The sequence below is a fragment of the Natator depressus genome, chromosome 1, assembly GCF_965152275.1.
Source record: "Natator depressus isolate rNatDep1 chromosome 1, rNatDep2.hap1, whole genome shotgun sequence".
NCBI lineage: Eukaryota > Metazoa > Chordata > Testudines > Cheloniidae > Natator > Natator depressus.
The window spans coordinates 161465028-161491555 of record NC_134234.1 but is presented as its reverse complement, the minus strand read 5'-3'; the positions used below and the strand labels follow the sequence as shown (position 1 = coordinate 161491555).

Genomic DNA, 26528 nt, shown 5'->3' with positions numbered 1-26528 from the left:
ATTGGATCTATGAAGATATGAGTTCCTGGCAGTAGATAACACCTACCACAGAATATGCTCCAAGGAGAAAGTCCAGGATATACACCTTCACACTCAAAACCGCCTTCACCAAACAAAGACAATCCTCCAGAAAAGTAAGTCGCATCATGGAATGGACCATCCAAATACCCCGAGAGAACCTGCTTCAATACAGAAAACGCCTTCTGACCACCCAACTGTACTTGTCACCTACCACCCCACACTGGAACCTATATGGGTATCAAACAACTACAACCCATACTGGATGGGGATCCCATCATGAAAGAAATCTTTCCTGAACCCCCTCTTTTGGCCTTCAAACCTATATGGGTGAAACCAAACCACCACTACACTTGAATGAACTCACAGGAAAACTATAAAAGACAAAAATCCCATATCACCTGTGAGTGAATACTTTTCACAAAGTGATTGCTCTATAATCTGACCTCTCAGACCTCATCCTCAAAAGGAAACCTGCATAACACTGTCAAAAGACAAACCTGGGAGCTTAAATTCATAAAAATCATGGAATGAAGAGACACATTGGATATAGTAAAAGTTGTTTTATCCAGCACTTCTCCAATCGGAAAGTTCCGTAAACCAGCATTTCTGATCTTCGTTGAAATTCCGGTTTATAGTCTGATTGGCACGGGGCTAGCAGGGGGTTGGAGTGTGGGATCTGGGAGGGAGTTTGGGTGCGGAAGGGGGCTCGGGGCAGTGGGCTGGAGCCAGTGGACATTCACCTCTGGCATCTCCTCACAAGCGGTGACCTGTCCTGGCTGCTCCTAGACAAAGGCGTGGCAGGTGACTCCGCTCACTGCCCCCGCCCCGAGTGCTAGCTCTGCAGCTCCCATTGCCTGGGAACTGTGACCAATGGGATCTGTGAAGGCTGCACGCAGGACAGGTCGCCACTTGCGGGGGAGCTGCCCAAGGTGAGCATCCCCCAGATCCAGGACCCTCTCCCATGCCCCGACCTGTTGCCCTGAGACCCTTCCCGCACCCAAACTCCCTCCCTCCTGGTTAACCGGCATTTTTCACTTACCGGAACCCCTCATTCCCCGAACATGCCAGATAACACAGCTTTTATTGTATATGGCTTATTAAAACAATCTATAACCCATTAGCAACCCCCTAGTTGCCTTCCCCCTCCTTCTTTCATGCCCCTCTCCCCCATGATTGGAGGGCTGTTAATGGGCCACTTCACCATGAATGGTCCCCTGAAATGAGCTAACTACTTATGCTAAACAATCTATTCTACCTTGTATTTAGCTGTGACACACTGAGTACATTTCCCAGACCTTAGGAAGAGCTTCGTATAAGCTCTAAAGTTTGACTATGTCTACACTACAGACCTTACAGCAGCACAGCTGTACCACTGCAGCTGCACCGCTCTAAGGTCTCCTGTGTAGCCACTCTATGCCGGCAGGAGCGAGCTCTCCCACTGGCATAATTAAACTATCTCCAATGAGTGGCGATAGCTATGTTGGCAGGAGTGCTATCTCCTGTCTCACTCCAGAGTTTTTTTGTTCTCAAAGCAACTAACATTTATAGAAAATTACTATAAAAAAAGTAGAGAAACAGTAATTTTGTTACAAGAGGAAATATGAGCTATTTTGCTTCCCATGCAGCAACGTCTTCCATCAATACATCTAATAATAAATAGCAATGCTACAGGCATTTAATATAATTATATAGCCATCTTCACAGGTGGGGAAAATATACTGATTGACGTTAGAAAAAGCTATAATGAGACCTTCAAGAGGTGGCCCAAAAGGAAACTGAAGTGATTTAGTTATGATTTGATATTCAACTTATATCTACTTAGCAAGAAGTATTTAAAATTGGTTTTCAAAATAGTTAAAAATACCTGTCATCATTTCACTAGTCCCATATCTGTGAACTGTGCTCGTCCCTCCCTTTCAATGGGAGCTACCACGATGCTAATATTGTGGTTTGGACTTTCTACTAAAAGTAGATTAAGACATAGGAAATCATCAGTATAGGTGGAAAATCATAGAATCTTAGAAACGTAGGGCTGGGGACCAGAAGTCATCCAGTCCATCTGCCAGCTGAAGCAGGATCAAGTATGCCTACGCCATCCCTGACAGGTATTTGTCTAATCAGTTTTAAAAAGCCTCCAAAGAGATATTCTACAACCTCATTAGGTAACCTTCCTCAAAGTTTTTCCTAATCTCTAACCTAAATCTCTCTTGCTGCAAACCAACCTAATTAATTATTGTCCTACGCCCAGTGGTCATGGAGAACAACTGATCGCTGTCCTTGCATTCAAATCTATTTTAAGGCATGTTTGTTTTTTTTAAAACACAATTTCATTTTATATATGCTTTCAAAGAGCTGCCACAAGCTAATCTTTAGTTAGCTTTTATCTATTGCAAGTTTTTTAAATAGTGCAACGCTACTTGGAAAGATGCATACACCCAGTACTGTATTTCACAGCACTTTTTAGGAGCATATGTAACAACGTATCGGTAATGCATTGTCACTTAGGAAAAGAATTGTTAATTTGAATATTAATATAATCAAGATTTATTTACTTTTTTAGAAAAAGGCATGTTTGATTTTGACTGATTTTCCACTTCAAAACAGTAGTTTCTATGGTTGCAAAATTTCTGGATAAGATACATCTCATACAGAAAAGGGACATAACTTGCATACTATTACTATTAAATATAACTTTTCTCTCTAAAGTATAGAAAGTTCCGTTAAGTCAGCAATGGTCAACATAAGTAAACTGTTCTGTTTCCACATTCAGAAGGTTAGTCTCCCCAAATTACCTACTTCAAAATGATTATTAATCCAATCAAAACACTAGAGTCTAGCCCAGTCTACTACTAATTGTGAATACTGAAAGACTAAATTAAAAGAAGAAAAAAAAATCTCCTCCCAGGCATAAAGGGAAACAAAGCAAAAACAAAAGCACAATATTCCTTCTTTGCAAATGGGGGGGGACGGGGGACCACCCAAGATCTACCCAAGTCTTCATATATAAGGCCTTGTCTACACTACAGAGTTTTGTCAACAAAAAGGGAGCTTTTGTTGACAAAACAGTGAATACTGCAATGTGACTTTTGGTGGCAAAAATGCCGTTTGTGACAAAATAAAACCACTCTGACTAAAAACATAAGGCTTTTTGCGCAAAGTTTTCTGTCGACAAAAGGCCAGTGTAGACAGCATGCTTGATTTGAATTGCTTTAATTAGCCTCCAGGAGGTGTCACACAATGCTCATCCTGACCGCTTTGGTCAGCACTTTGAACTCCACTGCCCTGCAGCCAGATAAACTAACATCCGCCCCTCCCACTTAGAAGCCCCGGGAATTTTTGAAATTCCATTTCCTGTTGGCTCAGCATGGAGGAGTCTCATTGCATCTTCCCAGGTGACCATGGTGGCTTATTGCAGCAAATGCTCTCCTACTTGGATCACTGTGGAGCTGCTCGATCTGCTCACTATGTGGGGAGAGGAGGCTGCGCAGTCCCGGCTGCACTTAAGCTGTAGGAATTTTGATACATACGGGCAGATTTCTTGAGGCTTGTGCAAAAAGGGCTATGACCAGGACACGCTGCAGTGCAGAGCAAAAAAAAAAGGAGCTGAGGCAGGCGTACCATAAGGTGAGGGAGGCAAACGGTCGCTCCGGTGCTGCACCTAAGACCTGCCAGTTCTGTAAGGAGCTGGACGCTATCCTTGGTGGCGACTGCACCTCCACCACCAAGAGCCCCATGGATACCTTGGCAGGCCTGAAGGTGGTGGAAAAAGGACCTAACCCAGAGGATGAAGTCGTTGATGAAGAGGAAGTTAGACAATGATGTGGAGCTCCCGGTGGGGCAGGCAGCCAGGACCTGTTCACTACTCCAGAGGTGTCTAGCTAGTCTCAGCAGTTGCTCTCCAGTGAGCAAGAAGCAGGAGGCCATGCACATCCGGCAGTATGTGTTCAGGTGCCCCTCCCCCTGCTGTTTTACAGCCAAGTTGCTCCTGCAGCTGCTCCTGGGACCCTCCTACTGGCTGTGCAGAGCGGGAGGGGAGGAGAGGGGGCTAATGTCAGGGTGTCCCCCTCCCCTGTACTCCTTCTCCACAAAGCAGGGAGAGCTGCTGTGGTCTGAATCAGCCTTCCGGGTGAGTGAGTGCCATATATATCACACACACAGACTCCCTCCCTCCCCGCTGCCCATGTACCCCATCTCCACAGAGCAAGAGAGGGGAGACAGGGCTCAGAAGCAGGAGAGGTTTCAGTAAGTGCCTTAAAGAGAGACAGTGCACAGCACCTCTCAGAAACTTCCCCAAGAGCCAGCACGTGCACATATAGTCTTTCACACTCACTTCCCAACACATACTTGTGTTGCTGTTGTTGTTACTTCTTGGTACTTCCTGCAATGGACATATATTCCCTGTAATTGTATTCTTTCAAAGAGTGTTATTTTAGTTTTTTGACTAGTCTATGCATTTCATAATTTTTATTTCTCTTACACTTACATTTAATTCTTTGAGTAGTGAGTTCTAAAATGCCTAAACTGTCCTGGCTGGCACTCCCCCTCCTCAGTCAACACTCACCATGCTTTGGGCGTTCGCTGAGATGTGTGCTTGTCAAGGTAAGTGAGAAAGTGATTACACCTCTGGTTAGGTAACAATTTTACTGAAATGTTTAAATGCTGTTCATGAACTTATGCTTCTGTGCCTTGTTCCTTGTGCTTTGGCAGATGTGGCCTTGAGGAACACCCCACACACTCCGGCTGAGCATCTCCGCCAGAAAAGAAAGTGCCTAAGACGCAGCAAAGACGACATGTTCCATGAAGTGCTGCATTTCTCCAAAGTAGAAAAAAGGGAGCGCAAGGAGAGGAGGGAAGCCAAAAGACAGGACAAAAGAAAAATCAGGAGTTTGTGAAGGATGCTACCGAGTGGATGATTAAAGTCATGGAGACGCAAACACAGATGCTGAAGTCCTTAATAATGCTGCAGACTGAACAGATGCATGCCCACCCTCCCCTGCAGCACATTCAGAACTCTTTTCTGTGTCCCTCCCAAACTCCGTCCCCACAATCCTTTCCACTTTCCAGGACTGCTCGGTTTTCCCTTCACTTCACTCCCTCGGAGAGCTTTCAAAATGATAGCTGGACCGACACACAACTCTGAAAGTCTGCCCTTCCCTGGTACCTCCTTTCCCACCAAGCATCTTTGTATGGGTGTTGTTTCTTGTGCAATAAAAGCAAAGCTTTTGAACAGTAACATCTTTATTTGTTTTCTACAAATTGAGGTAGCAGGCACTACCAATATATATACAGGCAGTTTAATCATTTGATTACTGGAATGTAAGCCTCCAAATTTTACCTTTGCTTCCTAGGAAAACTACATAAAATGTAACAATGCAGCACCAATCACAGAGATATACATTACTGGTTCTCATTTTCAGAGTGTTGCCTCAAAGACTCTCTGATTCAAACTGCCCCTGCTCTAGGCCCCTCCGATAGCCTGGTATCTGGCTGCTCCAAATCAGCAGCCAAGCAGTCTGGCTCAACACTCCACCCTTGAGCAAATCTTTCACCCTTAGCTTCACAAAGATTACGCAACGTACAACACACGGCTATGACCAATTATCCTCACTGAGGTCTAACCTGCCATAAAGGCACTGCTAGTGCACGTTTAATCTGCCAAAGGCACATTCCATTGTCATCCGGCACCTACTTAGCCTGTTGAACCATTCCTCACTGCTGTCCAGGTTTCCTGTGTAAGGTTTCATGAGCCACAGCTGTAAGGGGTACACCGGGTCTCCCAGGATCACTATGGGCATTTCAACATCCCCCAATGTAATCTTCAGGTCTGGAAAGAAAGTCCCCGCTTGTAGCTTTCTCTACAGGCCGGTGTTCCTGAAAATGTGTACGTCATGCACCTTCTCGGACCACCCTGCGTTGATGTCAGTGAAACGCCCATGGTGAGCCACAAGTACCCTTTCAGCTTCCCTCCACTCCCTTTTCTCTGCATTGGAGAAGTGCAGTATCTCCAGCAGTACTCCTATTGATGTACATCTCTCGAGGCATCTAGACAGACTTATGTGTAGTGCTGGGGAGGAGCCGGTGGTTGTGGTACATGTAGGTACTAATGACATAGGGAAGGGTAGGAGAGATGTCCTGGAGGCCAAATTTAGTCTGCTAGCAAAGAGACTGAAATCCAGGACCTCTATGGTGGCATTCTCAGAAATGCTTCCAGTTCCACGCACAGGGCCAGGTAGGCAGGCAGAGCTTCAGAGTCTCAATGCGTGGATGAGACGATGGTGAGGAGAGGAGGGGTTTAGATTTATTAGGAACTGGGGAAACTTTTGGGATGGAGGAGCCTATACAGGAAGGATGGGTTCCACCTAAACCGAAGTGGATCCAGACTGCTAGCACTTAACATTAAAAAGGTTGCAGTTTTTAAACTAAGATGTGGGAAAGCCGATTGCTGCAGAGGCGCACGTGGATTGGACAGAGACTTCTCTTAGAGGAGAATCTATTGATAGAGATTCTCTAGGTTTTAATCAGGAGGAGCAGATGGAAGAGGATAAAGTATGGGCCAGATCAGAAGAGAAACATTCACATAAAAAAGAATCTGACACATCAGAAAAGGGAAGACAAACAGTGACAAGTTTTTAAAGTGCTTGTACACAAATGCTAGAAGTCTAAATAATAAGATGGGTGAACTAAAGTGCCTCGTGTTAAAGGAGGATATTGATATAATAGGCATCACAGAAACCTGGTGGAGCGAGGACAATAAATGGGACACAATCATTCCGGGGTACAAAATATATCGGAAGGACAGAACAGATCGTGCGGGGGGTGGGGAGAGGGAGTGGCACTACATGTGAAAGAAAATGTAGAATCAAATGAAATAAAAATCGTAAATGAATCCACATGTTCCACAGAATCTCTATGGATAGTAATTCCTTGCTCTAATAAGAGCACAACAGTAGGGATCTATTATCGACCACCTGACCAGGACAGTAATAGTGACGATGAAATGCTAAGGGAGATTAGAGAGGCTATCAAAATAAAGAACTCAACAATAGCGGGGGATTTCAATTATCCCCACACTGACTGGGTACATGTCACCTCGGGACGAAATGCAGAGACAAAATTTCCTGATACTTTAAATGACTGCTTCTTGGAGCAGCTGGCACAGGAACCCACAAGGGGAGAGGCAACTCTCTATTTAGTCCTGAGTGGGAGCAGGATCTGGTCCAAGATGTAAGTATAACAGGACCGCTTGGAAATAGAGACCATAATATAACATTTAACATTCCTGTGGTGGGAACACCACCTCAACAGCCCAATACTGTGGCATTTAATTTCAGAAAGGGGAACTATGCAAAAATGAAGAGGTTAGTTAAACAGAAATTAAAAAGGTACAGTGACTAGAGTGAAATCCCTGCAAGCTACATGGACACTTTTCAAAGACAACATAATAGAGGCTCAACTTAAATGTATACCCCAAATTGCCTACTAAACCACCAGTGGGGCCCCTGGGTGATCAAGATAGAAAAGGAACACTTAAAGACGATGAAGTCATTGTGGAGAAACTAAACGAATTCTTTGCTTCAGTCTTCATGGCTGAGGATGTTAGGGAGATTCCCAAACCTGAGCAGTCTTTGGTAAGTGACAAATCTGAGGAATTGTCACAGATTGAAGGGTCACTGGAGGAGGTTTTGGAATTAATTGAGAAACTTGACAGTAACAAGTCACCGGGACTAGATGGCATTCACCCAAGAGTTCTGAAAGAACTCAACTGTGAAATTGTGGAACTATGGTTTGTAACCTGTCCTTTAAATCAGCTTCTGTACCCAATGACCGGAAGATAGCTAATGTAATGCCAATATTTAAAAAGGGCTTTAGAGGTGATCCTGGCAATTACAGACTAGTAAGTCTATCATCAGAACTGGGCAAATTAGTTGAAACAATAGTAAAGAATAAAATTGTCAGACACATAGAAGAACATAAATTGTTGCACAAAAGTCAACATGGTTTCTATAAAGGGAGATCATGTCTTACTAATCTATTAGAGTTCTTTGAAGGGGTCAAACAAACATGTGGACAAGGGGGATCCAGTGGACATAGTGTGCTCAGATTTCCAGAAAGCCTTTGACAAGGTCCCTCACCAAAGGCTCTTACGTAAATTAAGTTGTCATGGGATAACAGGGAAGATCCTTTCATGGATTGAGAACTGGTTAAAAGACAGGGAACAAAGGGTAGGAATAAATGGTAAATTTTCAGAATGGAGAGGGGTAACTAGTGGTGTTCCCCAAGGGTCAGTCCTAGGACCAATCCTATTCAACTTATTCATGAACGATCTGGAGAAACGGGTAAACAGTGAGGTGGCAAAGTTTGTAGACGATACTAAACTGCTCAGGATAGTTAAGACCAAAGCAGACTGTAAAGAACTTCAAAAAGATCTCACAAAACTAAGTGACTGGTCAACAAAATGGCAATGAAATTTAATGTGGATAAATGTAAAGTGATGCACATTGGAAAAAATAACCCCAACTATACATACACTATGAGGGGGGCTAATTTAGCTACAACTAATCAGGAGAAAGATCTTGGACTCATCGTGGATAGTTCTCTGAAAACGTCCACGCAGTGTGCAGCAGCAGTCAAAAAAGCAAACGGGATGTCAGGAATCATCAAAAAAAACAGAATAAGATGAAGAATATCTTACTGCCCTTATATAAATCCGTGGTACGCCCACATCTTGAATGCTGTGTACAGATGTGGTCCCCTGATCTCTAAAAAGGTATACTGGCATTAGAAAAGGTTAAGAAAAGGGCAACTAAAATGATTAGGGGTTTGGAACAGGTCCCATATGAGGAGAGACTAAAGAGGCTAGGACTTTTAAGCTTGGAAAAGAGGAGACTAAGGGGGATACGATAGAGGTATATAAAATCTTGAGTGGCGTGGAGAAAGTGAATAAGGAAAAGTTATTTACTTGTTCCCATAATGTAAGAACAAGGGGCCACCAAATGAAATTAATGGGCAGCAGGTTTAAAACAAATAAAAGGAAGTTCTTCACACAGTGTGCGCACTGTAAACCGGTGGAACTCCTTGCCTGAGGAGGTTGTGAAGGCTAGGACTATAACAGGGTTTAAAAGAGAACTGGATAATTTCATGGAGGTTAAGTCCATTAATGGCTATTAGCCAGGATGGGTAAGGAATGGTGTCCCTAGCCTCTGTTTGTCAGAGGGTGGAGATGGATGGCAGGAGAGAGATCACTTGATCATTACCTGTTAGGTTCACTCCCTCTGGGGCACCTGGCATTGGCCACTGTTGGTAGACAGGATACTGGGCTGGATGGACCTTTGGTCTGACCCTGTATGGCCATTCTTATGTACTCCATCACAAGGTGGTCTGGTGCCAAAATTGGAATGTGGGCACCATCTATTGCCCCTCCACAGTTAGGAAAACCCATTTCTGCAAAGCCATCCGCTATTTCATGCACATTTCCCAGTCATGGTCCTTTGTACAAGGACACGATTAATTGCCCTGCACACTTGCATTAACACAGCCCCAGCAGTCAACTTATCAACTCCAAATTGATTTGCGACTGACTGGTAGCAGTCTGGAGTCCCCAGCTTCCACGCAGCTATTGCCACACACTTCTCTACCGACAAGGCAGCTCTCATTCTGGTCTGGTGGCCTTGCGCCACAGTACTGGGGCAAGCTCTGCACACGGTTCCAGGAAGGTGGCTTTCTGCATCCGAAACTTCTGCAGCCACTGATAGTCATCCCAGACCTGCATGACGATATGATCCCACCATTCAGTGCTTGTTTCCCGAGCCAAAAAGCGACAGTCCACCATCTGCAGCTGCTCTGTGAATGCCAAAAGCAATCTAAAGTTGCTCCTATCCATATCACACAGCATGTCAGGCAACTGGCAGTCTTCTTCAGTTCGGAACTTTGTGATCAACTGCACTGCAATCTGCGATGTCTTAATGACAGTTATCAGAGCACAGGAGAGCAGTGCGGGATCCATCCCTTCTCACAGAGATGCTGGGGTGCACCCCAAACAAGGGCCGTTGAAAAATGCCATGAAAGAAAGCTGGAAGACCATGGCATGCTGGGACAGAAGACAATGCATCATGGGACATTGAGCTCGGTCCCAAGTTGCGCTGTGATCCACTCCGCCTTCTCACAAGACCTAGCGGCAGCAGGTGTTGAGCTGGACTTGGAATAGGTACCCACAGGGCATTGCTCATATTGTCAATGAGAGTGCGCCAACTGCGGATGTGCTCTGACGACAGAGGGAGCGAGTGTGAACATGCAATACTGATTTTTATTATAGCACTTCGAGTGTCAACAACTTTTGTCTACACTACAGAGTTTTGTTGACAAGACCTAAGGTTATCTCTACATTACCATTTGTGTCAGTACTACTGAGGTCACTCAGTGGTGTGAAAAAGCCACCTCCCTGAGCGACATAAGTTACACAGACCCAATCACTGGTGTGGACAGTGCTATATCGGTGGAAGAAGCTCTCCTGCCAACATAGCTACCGCAACTCACGGGGGCTGGAGTAATTAAGCCGACAGGAGATCTTTCTCCCACTGGCTTAAAGCAGCTACATTAGAGAGCTTACAGAGGCAGAGCTGAATCACTGTAAGCTCACTAGTGTAGCTATAGCCTAAAAGTCACTGTTTTGTCTTTTGAGAACTTCCCACATTCTAGTACACACATCACTTGTGTATCATTTCAGAAAAACAACAGATTCAGGTAACAAAACCATACAGACACCCTTTTCAATACTGTAGTTTCTAAAGGGAAAACTATAGAAATTGCAAAGTGGGCTACAGTACACAGCATAAAGGTCATTCAAAGGTGACAGCTGCATTAGCTTTTCTGTGTTCCTGCACAGCACAGCTAAAACCGAAACCTTCTAATGAAATCTAAATGTTAATTTAGCATACAGCACAGGATCTGGATCAGAAAGTAAATATTCCCATGTAGGATCAGAACCTCACCCAGTGTAAGTCAGCACAACTCCTTTTACATCAGTGTAATACTAGCTGATGATCTGGCCCTCCCGGGTGCGATCACATTTTTCCATAAATATTAACAGGGAAAATAGTATTGAGTTAACAGATTATATATAGCTACAAAATGTGATACCTGTATAGATTCTTTCCCCCTTATTAGATGCATATGTATGCATATTCTTCTAGAATTGCCACATTATATGCAAGAAGAGGGACAGGATGCATGCAATGAAAGCAGCAAACTTAAGTATTAATAAACTTAATAAACTAATTCACTGATCCCAGTCTATGAGCTGGACAGTGTGGGCACATATGCATGTGTACATAGGTTATTTTTCAACATTTCTCATGCCACACACTTAGATTACAATTATTCCAATGCTGAATCTTTCAGATCATCATCCATTTGAACAAAATTATTGTTGAAAATTCTAAATAATCAAAAGCTAGGGGTACTAAAGACTCCTCTCTACTTCTTCCTCACAAGAGCCCAATTCCCTCTTCAACATAACGTATTAACAAAATTATGCATTTTTTCCCTATGGCTATGAACTCCAGAAACGTTTTTCCATCCTTGATAGTTGCCTGCCCATTAAAATGCCAGTAGCTTTAATAAGTTTATGTATAACAGACTACTTTTATTAAAGTAATTCTTTTTCCCATTGCCCTTACTTTTAAGGCCTTTTTAAAGAAATGTACCCACTATTTATTTTATACAGTACATTATATTCACATATCAAAGCTATTTGGCCAAGACATTAAATAAAAGTATTTTCTGTTTATCTTTCTGGACTGTCTAGGTAAAGAGGATCATTTGAACATTTCTGAAATGAGTAAGTAAGAGCCCTAGGATTCTGAACAGTGCTAGAAATCATTCGCCAGACAGACTAAAAATGGAAGTGGAATCCTCTATCTATCATGAGACGTTCAAGGGCTTAGCTATAAAACTAACACGGATGCTGAAAAGCATGTCCTCTCAAAACAGATTCTTTCCAATCTTTAAAGCTCCAAGAGTAAGGTATTCATGATGCCCTGGTCAAACACTTAATTATACAATCTATTTAAACCCTTCTATTCCAGACTTCTTTTACTAGGAAGGTAAGCTATGTCCAGGGAAAAAAAAAAAAAAAAAAAAAGCTATTTAGAGTAACTGGGAAGCCTCTCCTGAATTGGGGTGCCAGAAAAAGACACATGAACGAAAGCATTTAAAATGTGAATATTCCCATATTTTACGGACACCAACCCCTGATAAACAGAGACCCCCAAAATCTAACACAATAGTTAGGTATTGGGGTCTCTCTATTTAAAAATTTAAATTAAGGGGGGAAATAGCATTTTTAAACACCTAATTCGATTTCCTGACTGAGATTGTCAGGGAAACTCCTTTGCACCCCATGAGGGAGAAACAGCAGAGCAGTGACCCCTGAACAAATTCTGTATACATACACATATACATGGAATGAGGATCTTGTGTTCAAAATGCCTAAAAAACTAAGATTTTCAATGCTTCATCGCTTTCTTTTACTGCTTAAAATTTTCAGCAAGTATATATGCACAGCATAGAGGGGATTTATACTGCATTAGGCTCATAATTCACATGGTTCTGTGTTATGAATTTTATTAGAATTATGAATTATAGAAAAACATTAAGGATAAAGTTTCCCAAAGCATGAATGACTTAAGAATTTAAGCCCCAATGACTTTCAATAAGACTTTGAAACTTGAGTGCCTACGTAATTTTTGAAAATTTTACTCAAGGCCTCAGTCTTCCAATTAGATTAAACAGTAAGATTACTGCAAAAGTCTTTTAAATTATTACAAGAAAGGCAGTCGTGGACTTTTGGTTTATGAAAACTCCTACCATGATCTCAACTGCCAGAACTCAGTGTCAATTCATGAATGAGTAGCACAGGGAGAATTACGTGAATGGGTGTGGTAACAAAGTGTATATGGGAGACAAATATATTTTGAGATTTTTTTTTACCTGACAGTGAAATAAATGTATGTACACATGTATTCTATTGAATAAAACACTTGAATTTTAAATTCAAATTGCAACAGAATCTTTCATTTAAATTTTTTTTTTAATTTGGCCAAAATACTAAAACAATGGTTTGTAACGCTTATAAAGTGCACCTCTTTAAACACTTCTTTTTAAACACAAAGGGTTTAAATGTAATTCATGACATAACAGGATTATTTTACATGTGAGAGGGATTAATTGAACATGTGAGACACACAGGAAAACCCAAGTACAATTTTCTAAAGAAAGTTTTGTAAACACTTGAATAAAAAACTAAAAAAAAAAAAAAAAAAAAAATGATATCCTGTAAATGTAAGATTAGCTTTATGGAGAAATTCTGTGAATATTTAATGAAAGACACAAAATAATTAAAGCTTCTGTTAAATAGGTCATATGATATTTAGAAGGCTGTAGATCACAAGAGTTTTAATAAGCTTGAATCACTTCAATAATGACTTAGCATTTAAAGATCAATTCATAAATGTCTTTTTCAACATTAAACTTTTACACTGCAGACAGTTTTAGAATTTTAACATTATATGACAGTCATTAACAATATACAGTATATTTGCCATTAAGAACCCTTGCCTATATTACTTCAAACTTGCAACAGGTCAGATCTAATTTCTGAACACATGGCTGCTACTCTGAAACGTAAACACAAATTGTGATCCTTCATGGTTTTAGCAGGGACACTTTTTTTTTTTAAATATACAAAGATAGTTCTGTCTGCAACTGCCATGGAAGGTCATTGTGAGAGATTGTTTCCACTCTCCAACCCTTACCACTCCAGCAATTGGGGGAAGGGTTCTACGGACCTAACAACAGTTCTCTTTTCTTTTTCAAGATAATTTTGGTAAAAACTGGGTTATTCTCCAGAGTTTGTGGAGAAAATTGTCTTACCTTCTAGCTAAAATCCTGTCTTAACCAAGAGGGATAGCTCTGATTGTAATGGTAATTATTTTGATTATTTAAGACAGATCTAGCACTACATTCATTAATTTGTTTTAATATGCAACAAGATTTACAAGTCTACAGCAAACTTAAATCCTTTAAGCTAATTTAAGGTACCTGTACTTAAATGACAGAAGCTAGCTGGATCATACAATCTTTCACTGTACCTGATCTGCTAGCTTCAGAACTACATTTACTGCTCTAACACAGAATTCCTTCCATCTGAGTGCTCAACACATGTATTAGACCCATATTCATTTTAAAACCCAAATCATGAGGAAAACATTTATAAGTGACAAACCTGTCCATAACTAACCTGAAACAGAAGCTTCACACTCAGAAATTCTTTGAGATCTTAAATATGAACAATGTAGCCTACTTTGCAGGAGCCTAATAAAGCATAAATGAAGTTACTTAGCCCCCTTGTGGCTTCACCCAGTATTATTTTTTAAAGTCATTAAAATTTGTTGGTGCAATATTCTAGGATATATAAGGAGCATCAATCTACTGTACTTATGCGACAGTAAATTCTATAAAATCAAAGACCTCTCCTACATCAAAAATACCATTAAAAATGCCAAATGGAGAACAAGTTGGGGAGGCAAGGAGATGGAGCCATTGTGCTACAGCGAAACATTTAATGTTTTTTGTTAATTGAGTCCTGCCACATATATTGCATTGGAACACAGAACTAATAGGATTACAACCTTATCATGAGTTGCGATGCTTTCCTAAGAAATTCTACTTCTCTCTAAACACACCATTACTTGCCCATCTACATGGCTGACATTACAGCTGCTAGAAAAGTTACTTTAGAGAAGGCAATTTCAGAGGGTCAGAACAGAAAAGTGTTTCAAAGACTAAATCTTTGAAACCCAGGGAAATGGGCTTGGGAGGAAACCATGAACCTGAAATGCAGAAACAGAACCACTTTTTAGTAACCTGGAACGTAAGAAGAGAGGAAGCAGAATCTACAGTGATTCTTCTAATCAGGGCATCTCAAAACCCTTGGAGATGAACATTCAGGTTTTCTTAGGAAGATTAGCTGTAGACCATTCTAGAATCCAAGTTGAAGAAATTTTAGTAAGTCAGGGATTGTTGTTGTTCCTTGATCAGCTATTATTAAGCTTGGTAAGGAAAAAACAACAGACTACTGAGGATACTTTTACTCAAATTGATAGTCCAGTCTTTTAAGAGCCTTATAATCACAAAACAGGCTAAGAGAATTACTACTCCTAGGTTGAAATACAATATTGACCCCAGATGTAGCAGTTCTATAAGACAGAGAGAGGAGCGTGTGCGCCAGCTCCATGTCTTAGTGGGTTTCTAAATAATGTATTCATTATTCTAGTGCTATCAATATGAAAAGGATCTGATGTCTTGTTTATTTCAGCACTTTCCAGAAAGCTGATCAGTTTAGGCCAAATTCTTAGCCACTGTAAATCAGTGTTGTTCTACTGACTTTAGTTAAAGTATGCCATTTTACACTGGCTGAGAATCCAGCCCTTCACTTTCTAGACTCCACTTTCCTGGTTGGATTTCCTCATTGCTGAGCCTGCCTGTCAACCTGGATGTCCTGGAACATGAAGGAGTGGTGGACTGAAAGTAATTCTTGACTTAAAAAGAATTACTACTCTGAAAGGTTTTAATCTTGGACTGCTGACTGTGATATGATACTGGAGTTACATTATCTGTCCTGATTGGTATATGTTGCTGAGCACAGGATTTTTTCCATGAGGAGCAGTGATTGCTTCACTTCTGAAAGTTGCAGTATACTGGCATATAGTGACAGCTCCCTACAAGACCATTCTCCCTGTGCAGAAGCTTCAGTAGATTGGCTCCTTTTGGCTATCTGTGCTAATACAGTCTTGGTACATCTGCAAGCAGAGGCCTTTTAAGGATGTTCATCTACTATCCATCTGCTAGAGCAAGGACAACATTAGTTTTGCTAAGACAGATGGCCTGACATCTAGATTCCCTCCTGCAATTCTGAGGGTTGATCATAAAAGTCACTAGAGTGCTGTATGAGTTTGGCATAACCTAAGACATTAAACAGCATATGACACCTTGGTCTCCATCAGATATATGCAGTTTGTGGCCATTACTTTTGTCAAGACTTGCATAGGGGTCAGTCTGATTACCTCTTCTAATAGGAAGAAGACTTCCTCTGGGAAAAGTATTTCCCCCTTGCCCTCCCCATGGGTTAATCAGTGACTTGGAAGAATTGTGTTCCTCACTCAGGACCCTACTCAAAGCCTAGTGATGTCATTCACGTTTTCCCACTCACTCCAGTGGCACCCTGGAATTCACATGGGGCCTAATCTAAAGAGACAGAATAAGATTAAGGCCATGAATAGCATTTGCCAAGTTGTCCTCTGTACATAGGTGCTGACTTTTGGTTTTGCCAGAGGGTGCCCCATCCTGGCTCCGCCCCCTCCCCCAAGGCCCCGGCCCCACTCCACCTCTTCCTGCCCCATCCCCCTAGACTCCCCTCGCCCCCTGGAACGCCTCGTGCCTGCCGACCTCCCTCCCCTAAATACCTCCCACCTGCCGCTCACTCCTTTCTACCCCTCCTGCCTTAAGGACGAGGTGTGTGTGCTGGAGGGGTGCTCCGCCAGTTTTGAGGGGAGGCTATTTTCAGCATATTTACACACTTTCATTCTAGTTACTGAATGTGTATCTATCATTGGTATCTCCCCTTCCTGATGTTTCCCACTTCTTGCTCTCCACCTGTGTCCCTTTTCCCCCCATCTCTCTCTGCTCCCTACCTCCTGGTGGTTCTGTCTCGCGCCCGCTCCCACCCATGCACTCAAAGCAGCTCTGTCTCCCCCCAACCCCAACGGCCAGCCCAGAAACTGCCCACCCTGACACAGAGAAATTGAATTCAACAGCCCGGCATAGAAATGTCCCATTCATTCATCCTGCTGTGTGGCTGCTGTGTCACTCCAGTTCCTCCCAGTCCCCAGGGCTGCAGCCCATCCCAGCTTTGAAGTTCACTCACTGACTCCCTCACAACTCTGCAACTTTTATGGGAGGGGAGCCCCTGGTGGGACCATGGCCAAAGGGGGGGGGTGGGGGGAGAGAAATAAACTTCCTCTCTTGGAGGAAAAGCCCCTCAGGCAGGCTTGATTGGGGGCGGGGGGGGGAAAAGAGAGAGAAGAGAACAGCTTTGAGCTGGGCAAGCGTTACGTTGCCAAGCATGAGAGCCAGTCATGGAGAAGAGCCCACAGGGAGGATGTGGCTAGAACTACTGCTGGTGTGTTCCCCCTCCTGTCCCCTCATGCACGGGGGAAGGGATGCGGAGCCCTGGGACCTGAATCAGAACCGTAGGGGTTGGGAGCTCCCAGAGCCCGTGAGGGAGGGGTCCAGGCACAGGCAGGGTCCGGGCTGGGGGAGGCTGCTCATTTGCGACTGGGGCTGCAGTGAAGCCCCTCTCACCTTTGGCCGCGCGCACCCGACTGGCTGGAAGGAGCACGGGGAGGGGACGAGCTGCTGGCCCCAGCCCAAGTTCACTCATCAGACACAAGGGTAAACTTTTCTTAAAGGAGCCATGTCCTTTGGTTTGTCCCCCTGCCCAGCACTAAGTGGGTCTGCAGCTAGTTTCTCCTGGCTAGAGGGGGGCACAGGTCCTGGGGGAGACACCAAAGTGGGCTGAGAATGGCTGTCTCGGTCCTCGAGGAAACCCGCCCCTCCACCCAGCCCATACACCCCCCAGCAGTCCCCTGTGGCCAGCCGAGAAGCTGCCTGCCTGTCTCCCCCAAAACCCCTGCCAAGAAGCTGCCCATGCTGTCTCCCCCACCCCTCTGCAGCTAGTACAGAAGCTGCCGTGTCCTGGCTGCTTGTCTCCCTAGCCCAGCTCCCTTTGCCCTGAAAATTAAAAGGACTCACACCTGCCTGCAGTGGGGTGGAAGCCTGCTGGGAGCTTCAGCAGCTGCAGGGGAAAGAGCTGATAGGTGAGGACTTCGCCGCTAAACAGCTGACTGGCCGCAGCCAGCCAAAGAGCTGATGAGGGCTGTTGCACATACTAAATAGCTGATTTTTTCCTGTGGGTGCTCCAGCCCCGGAACACCCACGGAGTCTATGCCTGTGCCTCTGTACATTTACTGGGATCACACCAAGTTATTAGGGATAACAGGCAATGTACATCAACCTAATTAGGTCAGTGTACATACTCCAGCCTTGCTCCGGCCGACGCAAGTATCCTACTACACCAACATAACTCTGCCTTCATGAGAGGCTTAGGGCTTATGTCAGTGTAGTTAGGGCAACACAGTGTCCATGTAGACACTCCATGCTGGAGCTGTGAAACTGACAAAAAAAAGCCAGGCAATCACCCCAGGATGGGCTGGGAGCAGGAGAAGGAGGAGCCAGGCTCCGTGGAGAACTATGCCAAGGTAAAAGCCCAGGCATAATTGCCCCACACTGCCCCAAAAATATTCCTGCTTCGGGCCTCCAGTGGGCTAGCACAAGCACTGATGGAAACTGGAAGTTCATTAAAGCCCTGTAAATTTTTTAAATTCCTTTTCCTGATTGCCTGGCTTAGTGAAGACACCTAGCACCGCTCCATTGTTGAATGCAACTGCCCAGGTGACCATGCCGCTTACGCACCCCAGATGTGCGCCTGCCTAAAGTAGACAGGAGATATTGGATCTCATGGGCCTTGGGGAAAAGAGGCTGTGCAGGCACAGGTCCAAGCCACCCAAAGAAACGTCGACATGTACAAGAAGATTGCTCAGGTAATGCAGGAGAAGGGGTACAACATAGACTAGCTGCAGTGCCACATGAAAGCCAAGAAGCTGAGGCAGGAATGCCAGAAGGCCAACAATCGACCAGGTGCTAAGATGCAGATCTGTCACTTTTACAAAGAGCTGCATGCCATGTGTGGCGGAGACACCACCTGCACAGCACAGGGGAGTCACAGGCCCCTGCTCTCAACAGTGAGGAGGTAGTGGAGGATATGGGACAGGCGACTGGGTGGATCCAGCTACACAGTGAACCAGGACATGTTTTTGACTCCAATGAAGTCCAGCCAGTCGAGCATGGGTGAGCCCGATGCAGGGGAAGAAACCTCAGGTAAGTGTGCAGATAAACTTTCACTACAGGAATGGCATTCCCAAAGTTGCAAAACACATCTTTTGGCTTTTCCTTAATTTACCCACGCTACAAGAGGTAGTGGTATAACCAAGAAAGGTAGAGTTATCTGCTTTTCATTCCCCTCTAGAGTTAGGTGGCAGGAAGGGTGTGGAGAACAGCATGAGTAGTAGTTTATGCATACAGGAATGTCCGGTGAATCCTCCTGAGAGATCTTGATGAAACTTCCATGGAAGTACTCTGCAACCCTCTGCCAAAGATTTCTATGGAGGGCTGCCTTATTTCTTCCTCCAAGGTAGGACACTTTCCCACATCACTCAACAATAACTTCAGCAAGTATGATTGCAATACACAGGCTGTGCACCACATGGAACCAGGTACCGTCAGGATATCAGCTGCAGCTGTGCTCTCTCTGCTGTTGTTACCCTGAGGAATGAGATATCAGCTAAAATCACCACCGCCTGTGGAAAATAATGCCCGTATTCAGTGCCAGTACCCTCTTCTACTAGAATCAATTGCAACCAAGCAATTCCCTCCTCCTTTCCCCAAGCCACAGAGGGCCATATTCACCATGGCTGGTGCTGTGACTGGTGCGATGCACAAGCAGAAGTGGGAAGAGTAAAAGGGTAGTGCTTAAAATTTTTGGGTAGCAAGGGGAGTGAGCTCAGCATCTTAAGTTATGCTTTCTGTAGAAATTATGCTGACAACGGTACCTCCATGTTTTATCTGGAGGTGCTGCCATTACAGCCTTCAGGGTCTCCCTCTCCACACCCACAGAATGCCTGAGCCAGATAAGGAGGAGAAAGACAACGACTTAGGATGATCTGTTCAATGAGATCCTGCAAGCTAGCGCTCATGGTACCATGCAGCACAAGGCCTGGAGGATGGACATTGCGGACAGCCTGGAGAAGGAGAGAGTGAAGAATATAAAGGCCCAAGAGTCACAGCAGTAAAAGGAGAGGCAAATGCACCAGGACATAATGGGGCTACTTGGGCAGCAAAACACACATGCTGCAGACTCTGGTAGACCTGCAGGTTCAACAATCCCATTTTTATTAGTTCAGAACATATGCAGCTGAGTGCTCAGCAGTTCTGAAAGCAACCAATTACCTGTTACTGCACAGTGTCACACCCATAGGATCATTCACAAACAAAATTAATACATGCATTGAAAAGGTTATATTCCCCATATACAGTAATCACCACACAATTCCCACCAGGCCACAAAAGAGCAGGGCCAGGTAGAGCACTCTATTCAGGCTCAGAGTTAAAACAGTCTTTCAAAGCCTCCAAGCCATACAGTTCCACAATAACCTCTTTTAATAGCCGTTGTATCTGACTACTCAAATTCAGCAGACAGCCACTCCACCTCTGCCCTCTATCTCAGCCGAGGCTTTTCCCCCTTTGCTTCACAGATATTATGCAGGACATATCAGGCAGCTGTGCCCATTGAGGTATTTTTCTCACTGAGGTCCAATTTTGTGAGTAAACTATGCCAACATCCATTCAAATGATCAAAAGCACATTCAACGGTCATTTTGCACCTGCTGAGCCAATAGTCGATGTCATGGGCACACAGATTCAGTGCTCTTGAACAGCTTTGAATTAGTCTTAGGCAGGACCCTTGTCAGTGTCGCACTCCCTCAGATCACACACTCACTAGGGAAAACCTCCTCAGCTTTAGCACCTCCAGGGACTGACCTCGGAGTTTTCAGCACCCCCATTCCACGCCATGAGCTCCCACAGTAGGTTCGTCTGAACGGAACACCTGGGGAAGTCTTACGCACTCAAAGGCATGCACGCCCAACTTTGCAATCAGCAGTGACTCTCAGACAGAACTGTAAAAGAGAGGGGTTTATTAGTTGTCTGGAACACAGGGTAAGAAAGTTCTTCATTAGCACAGAAAGCAGGGAGTCCTAGCAAAGTCCATCTTAGTTGGGCCCCGGGCCTGGGTTCCCTCTCCAAAACACACGAGAAGGAGACTGTCCTGTTTCCAGCAGCCCACACTCAGTCATGCCCATTTGCCCCTCTGTCCTTTGTTGCGTTTCCCAGGAAAAATTGGTCACCTGGCCTCCACCTCTTTGTTCTTCAACTTGACACAGCAGTCTGGCTTCTTGCAGAGGATGTGCCCCCCCAGGCCATCAGTTTCTAAGTTACACAATGTCTAGCCATTGTCTGGGCCCAGGCAGCTAGACAATCACACCTGTTCCTTTAGGAGTCTCTGCAAAGATCAAACACCATCTCACCACATAGTTAATCATGCAACACATAGGGGAAACTGAGGCATGCAGTATTCGTTCAAAATCTTAAGAAAATGCCACACTTTGTCACAATTGAATCATTCCTTGGTGCTGTCCAGGTAGCTGGTGTACAGCTTCATGAGCAAGGGGTAAGCTGGATTGCCCAAAATGACTATTAATCCACCAATTGAGAAAGAAAGTCCCTGGGGGCAGCTTTCTGAAGAGTTCTGTATTCTTAAAGATGTGAGCAATTCATCCCCCAAGGAACAGCCAAGTTGCCCACTCATTTGGTTCTTTTTGTAGTTCTCCAAATACTCCAGGATTATGCACTCTTGTGTTTGTAACGCTCATAATAGTGCAGAGCTGTGCAGGCTCTATGATGTCAGACAGCGAGGAGGGTCACGCAGGTTTGTGGGATTTTGAAAAAAAAAAAGCATGAAAATTATGGGATACAGATAACACCATGGAATGGAGACAGTTGCAAATAAGAAGTTGACCCCATGGTCCCAGACACCCCTGCCTGACTCATTTTGGGCCCCTCACACAGTGCCAGAACTTCTCAAAAGACAGTGTACTGGATGGTGGCAAGTTGCCCAGTGGGATACCTACCTCTGGTGCATCACACACTGCACTGATACAATCTTTACTGTGAGTACACATACCGCTGCCACAAGGAGTCAAACTATCTCTTAGCGGTAGTGGCTACATGCTGATGTAACTTGAGTCAACATAAGTTTGTCGTGTAGACATCGCCTAAAAGGGAGTGGAAGTTCTTCATTCCTTTCTTCAGGGGTATTGTGTAACATTCATACCATTTTATAAAGCATCATCTGGTTGACATGCTACATTAAAATTCCTCCCCCCCCACTGTTCCTCAGACGTTCTTTCAGAGTAACAGCCGTGTTAGTCTGTATTCGTAAAAAGAAAAAAGAAAAGGAGTACTTGTGGCACCTTAGAGACTAACCAGTTTATTTGAGCATGAGCTTTCGTGAGCTACAGCTCACTTCATCAGATGCATCCGATGAAGTGAGCTGTAGCTCACGAAAGCTCATGCTCAAATAAACTGGTTAGTCTCTAAGGTGCCACAAGTACTCCTTTTCTTTTTTCTTCAGACGTTCTTGTTAACTCCTGGAAATGGCCCACCTTGATTATCACTTCAAAAGGTTCTCTCTCCCCCCACCCCACTCTCCTGCTGGTAACAGCTCATCTTAAGTGACCACTCTCCTTACAATGTGTATGATAAACACCCATTTTTTCATGGTCTGTGTGTATATAAATCTCCTCACTGTATTTTCCACTTTATCCATCTGATGAAGTGAGCTGTAGCTCACAAAAGCTTATGCTCAAATAAATTGGTTAGTCTCTAAGGTGCCACAAGTACTCCTTTTCTTTTTGCGAATAAAGACTAACACGGCTGCTACTTTGAAACCTACATTAAAATGTATTTCTTAAATTCAATGCTCCCTCACAATCTGACATTTTGCACTATAAAAATTGTACTTTTTCAATAGAAAAGAAGTTTTATCTTCATCATCTCTATTACTGCATTAACTAAGATTGAAAATTCCAGATGTTTTTAATGGCTATTGGTCCCAGTATTGGCAAAACTGAAATCTATTCTTCATTCTCATATTTAAATCTCATCTTCATCTACATAACACTTATAATACAGGGTGGCAACATGCCTACAGAACTTAGGAAAACTAAGTCTTGAAAATAGTATGTACACTAAGAAGTCTATTTTTCCTCTGACACATGCGTAACTTATCAGTGGCAGTGATGACACACTAACAGGATACTAGGCCTTAAGTGATAAATAAAGTTTTAACTTTTCATGTAACTACATAGTCTTTTAAAGTGAATACAACCTTAAACGTAAACACTGAAATCAGCAGTTAATACTGTTGCCAGTTTTTAAAAAATGTAAACTCTCATCTTTAATGAATTGTAATTATCTGGAAGCTCAGAGACTTACTACTGCCATGACAACCAGTAGCTGTACTTTAAAAAATAAAATAAAATAAAAAAAAGACACTTAAATTTGGCCCCTAGATCTGAATATTATAAAAAAAATGCTTTTGCAAAAGATAAAAACCAGTACAAATATTTCCTCAAGTTTTTAATCCAGCAAAAACAGTTGATTTAAAAACTAAACAATCCCTAGCAGTGTTTGAAAGGCAGCCATTACAAGCAGTAAGACCATAAAAGCAAAATGAAACAACTGATTTCCATCTTTTTCTACACTTTTAATAATCCAAGCATTACTAGTAACATAGGCAAAGAGATCTCTTTACAACAGAAGGCACTGATCCTGCAAACATGTACTCACTCACTTGCTTAAATTTACTTGTGTGAGTAGTACCATCAACTTCAAAGAGACTACTCAAACAAGCGAAGTAAAGCATGTAGGGCTCAGTCTATGCTAGGAAATTATGGTGGTATAACTGTGTCGCTCAGGGGGATGGAAAATCCAAATCCCCAAGCAACAGAGTTACACCAACCTAACTCCCACTGTAGACAGTGCTATGTTGACCAGAGGGCTTCTCCCATGGACAAAGCGACCACTTCTTGGGGAGGTGGAGTACCCAGACCACCAGGAGAAGCCCTCCCGTCTGCGCAAGTCCCGTCTTCACTGAAGCGCTACAACAGCGCCGCTGCAGCATTTTAAGTGTAAACAAGCCCCAATTATAGGCAGGGTCTGAGTTTAGTATATTAAGATGTCAAGGTCTGCTTGCAATCATTTCTTTAAAAAATGATGATTTCTTTAGAACTAAATCCTCAGGTTAGGGACCCTCGTCACAAACCTGAAGACACCTAACTAAGCACACGCTATCTTCACTCAGAGGAGCAGCTATCCAAAAAAATCAAAATTATTACCTGCGTATATTTGTTTAAGTTCCAGAATTATTCCTCTTAAGGTCACATAGGTTAAAATATAGCCTATCACCAGGCACAGCCAACAGTGGCCACTGGTTTAATGCAAGGGAGTTGCAACAGAAGGGCATGGGATCTCTGCAACAGGCAGTCTGTGGGACAGGGTGACCCCCCAGCGGGCGCCGCTGGAATGTGGGGGGTCACCGGCCTTTGCTCTCAAGCAGCGCTTGGCAGGGGACCGGGCGGGGGGGGGGGCGGCCAGGATCCAGGCAAGTGCTGCAAATGCTTCACCGACCGGCCTCCAAGGGCTCCCCACCACCCAGCTGCCTGCGGACGTCACGCTCCACCCAGACGCCCGGCCCCCACCGCATGACCGGCTCCTCACCAACGGCCTTCCCAACGGCCGCCCAACCGCCCCACGCCCGAGCCGCGGCCCGCCAGCGAGGCGCCACGAGAGCAGCCGGCTCAGGCAGCCCTCGGCTGTGCCGCAGCCTCCCCGCGCGGCCTCCCCGGCCAGCGGCCGAGCACGAGCGGGGCCGCCAGGCAGGGAGCGAGGGGCACCCCCGGGGCACGGCCAGCTTCTGCTCCGGCTCTCCCTGCTCTGCCCGCGGCCGGGCGGCGAGCTCTCCTCCGGCAGCCCGGCGAGCCGGAGCGCGCCCTCCGCCGCCCCCGTGCGGCGCCCAGCTCCGAGCCGCCCCGACGGCAGGGAAGGGAGAGGCCACAAAGTGACCGAGCCGCCATGGCACCGGCGGGACTCGCGGCAGCTCCCCGGGGCCCCAACCCGCGCTCACCCGGCACAGGCTGTCCTCGAAGAGGCGCGGGTCCAGGTTGCAGGCGATGGTGGCGGTGGGCAGGTCCCGCAGCGCCACAGCCTCCATCTCGCAGTCGATGAAGCTCCAGTCCGACTCGGTCTCCGGCGGCGCCTCCTCCCCGGGCTGCTGCGGCTCCCGCTCGCTGCCGGCCGGGCCCCTCCCACCCGCCGCGCCGGGCAAGCGGCTGCAGCCGGCGCCCTCGCTCTCCATGGGGTGGTCGCCGGGCCCCTGTCCCGGCCCAGCCGGGCTGCGCGGCGGCGGCGCTGCGAGCTCCTCCTCGGTTGACGGCGCCGCCTCCGCCCGCGGCCCCGGCGTTAACCCCTTCCCCGCCGCGCAGGCACCGCGGCCCGGGGCAGCCGGAGCCAATGAGGCGCCGCGCTGCCTCCACCTCAACAGGTGACCGGCCCGCCCGCCTGAGCCCCGGCCGCCATCTTGGGTGAGGGCAGCGGCCCCGCTCCTCCCCCAGCCCAGCAGCGGGCACCCGGCGCCTCCTGCTGCGCGGCGCGCGGAAGCTCCCTAGGGCGTAGCGCCGGCAGCATGGGCCAGCAGCCCTCGGGGGGAGGATCGTGGCTGTCCCCGGCCAGGGAGAAGTAGAAAATATCACCCCCTGGACCGGTCCGCTAGCTGGGTGTCTTAGTGGAAAACGGCAAAGACATTGCCCCTCCTGTGGGGGGCATGCTCGCCCCCAGCAGGTCACCCCTCCTGAGGCTTCACGGAGACAACGGCTGTGAAACGGGCTGCTGTGTAAAGGCCAGCACCCCAGCACGCTTTAGTTTTGTGGTGCGGTCACCACCATACACAAGCCAGGGCTCCGCCCCTGTAATTAATTAGGCAGCAGGTTTGGTACAAACAAGGGGACGTGTCCACTTTCCACCCACTGCACAAGGAACTTGTGGAACTCATTGCCATGCATGTGCTGGTTGATGGCCAAAAGTACGACCAGTTTAAAAGAAGAACTGGATAAGTTCACGGAAAATAGGTCCAGCTACGGCTGTTAGCCAAGATTGCCCCAAACATGGGCTGGACTACCTGAAACCTCTCCCTACAAGAAGCTGGGGATGGAAGACGGGTGAATCATGCCATAATGGCTCTTTTCTGTACACTCCCACGGGAGCTCTACTGTGCACAACTGCTAAAGACAGTGGAGTGGGTCAGCTAGACCATGGTCTGAAGCAGTATGGCAGCTGTTTTGTTTTTATGTGTGATGCAGCATATCAACCTTTTCTTGTCATTGAAAGACATTTATCCTACTTATAGATAGATGGTGGCAGGGAGGGGGGAACAGATATTAGACACCAAATAAAGGACAAGTGTTCAGCAAAAACAAAGGAGCCAGGTGACTTATGATCAGCTACACAAGACTTCTTACCCACATTAAGTTTAGATCATTTTTTTCTGTTCTGCAAGGCATGTAACAACATTATGTGGGCAGTTGCAACTTATTGTGCTGGAGGAATTATGCAGCTAATCTTATTCATGAACTTATATGTGTGGTACCTTATTTCTAAGA

General features: G+C 45.3%; 1 protein-coding gene across 2 annotated transcripts in view; it reads right to left on the bottom strand.

Moving 5' to 3' along the window:
• The window catches only part of RCAN1 (regulator of calcineurin 1), a 73662-nt gene extending 48434 nt beyond the window's left edge, over nt 1–25228 (bottom strand). Inside the window, exons 1-2 of one of the 2 annotated variants that reach the window (XM_074970290.1) lie at nt 24998–25126; nt 20794–20930 (exon numbers count right to left, since the gene is read on the bottom strand). In XM_074970290.1, the coding sequence (XP_074826391.1) occupies nt 20794–20826 (33 nt within the window). In that variant the 5' untranslated portion in view covers nt 20827–20930; nt 24998–25126. Of the gene's footprint in view, nt 1–20793; nt 20931–24997 lie in introns of both variants that reach the window. The other variant, XM_074970272.1, reaches the window with a different exon arrangement.
• Between the last annotated feature and the right edge of the window lie 1300 nt (nt 25229–26528).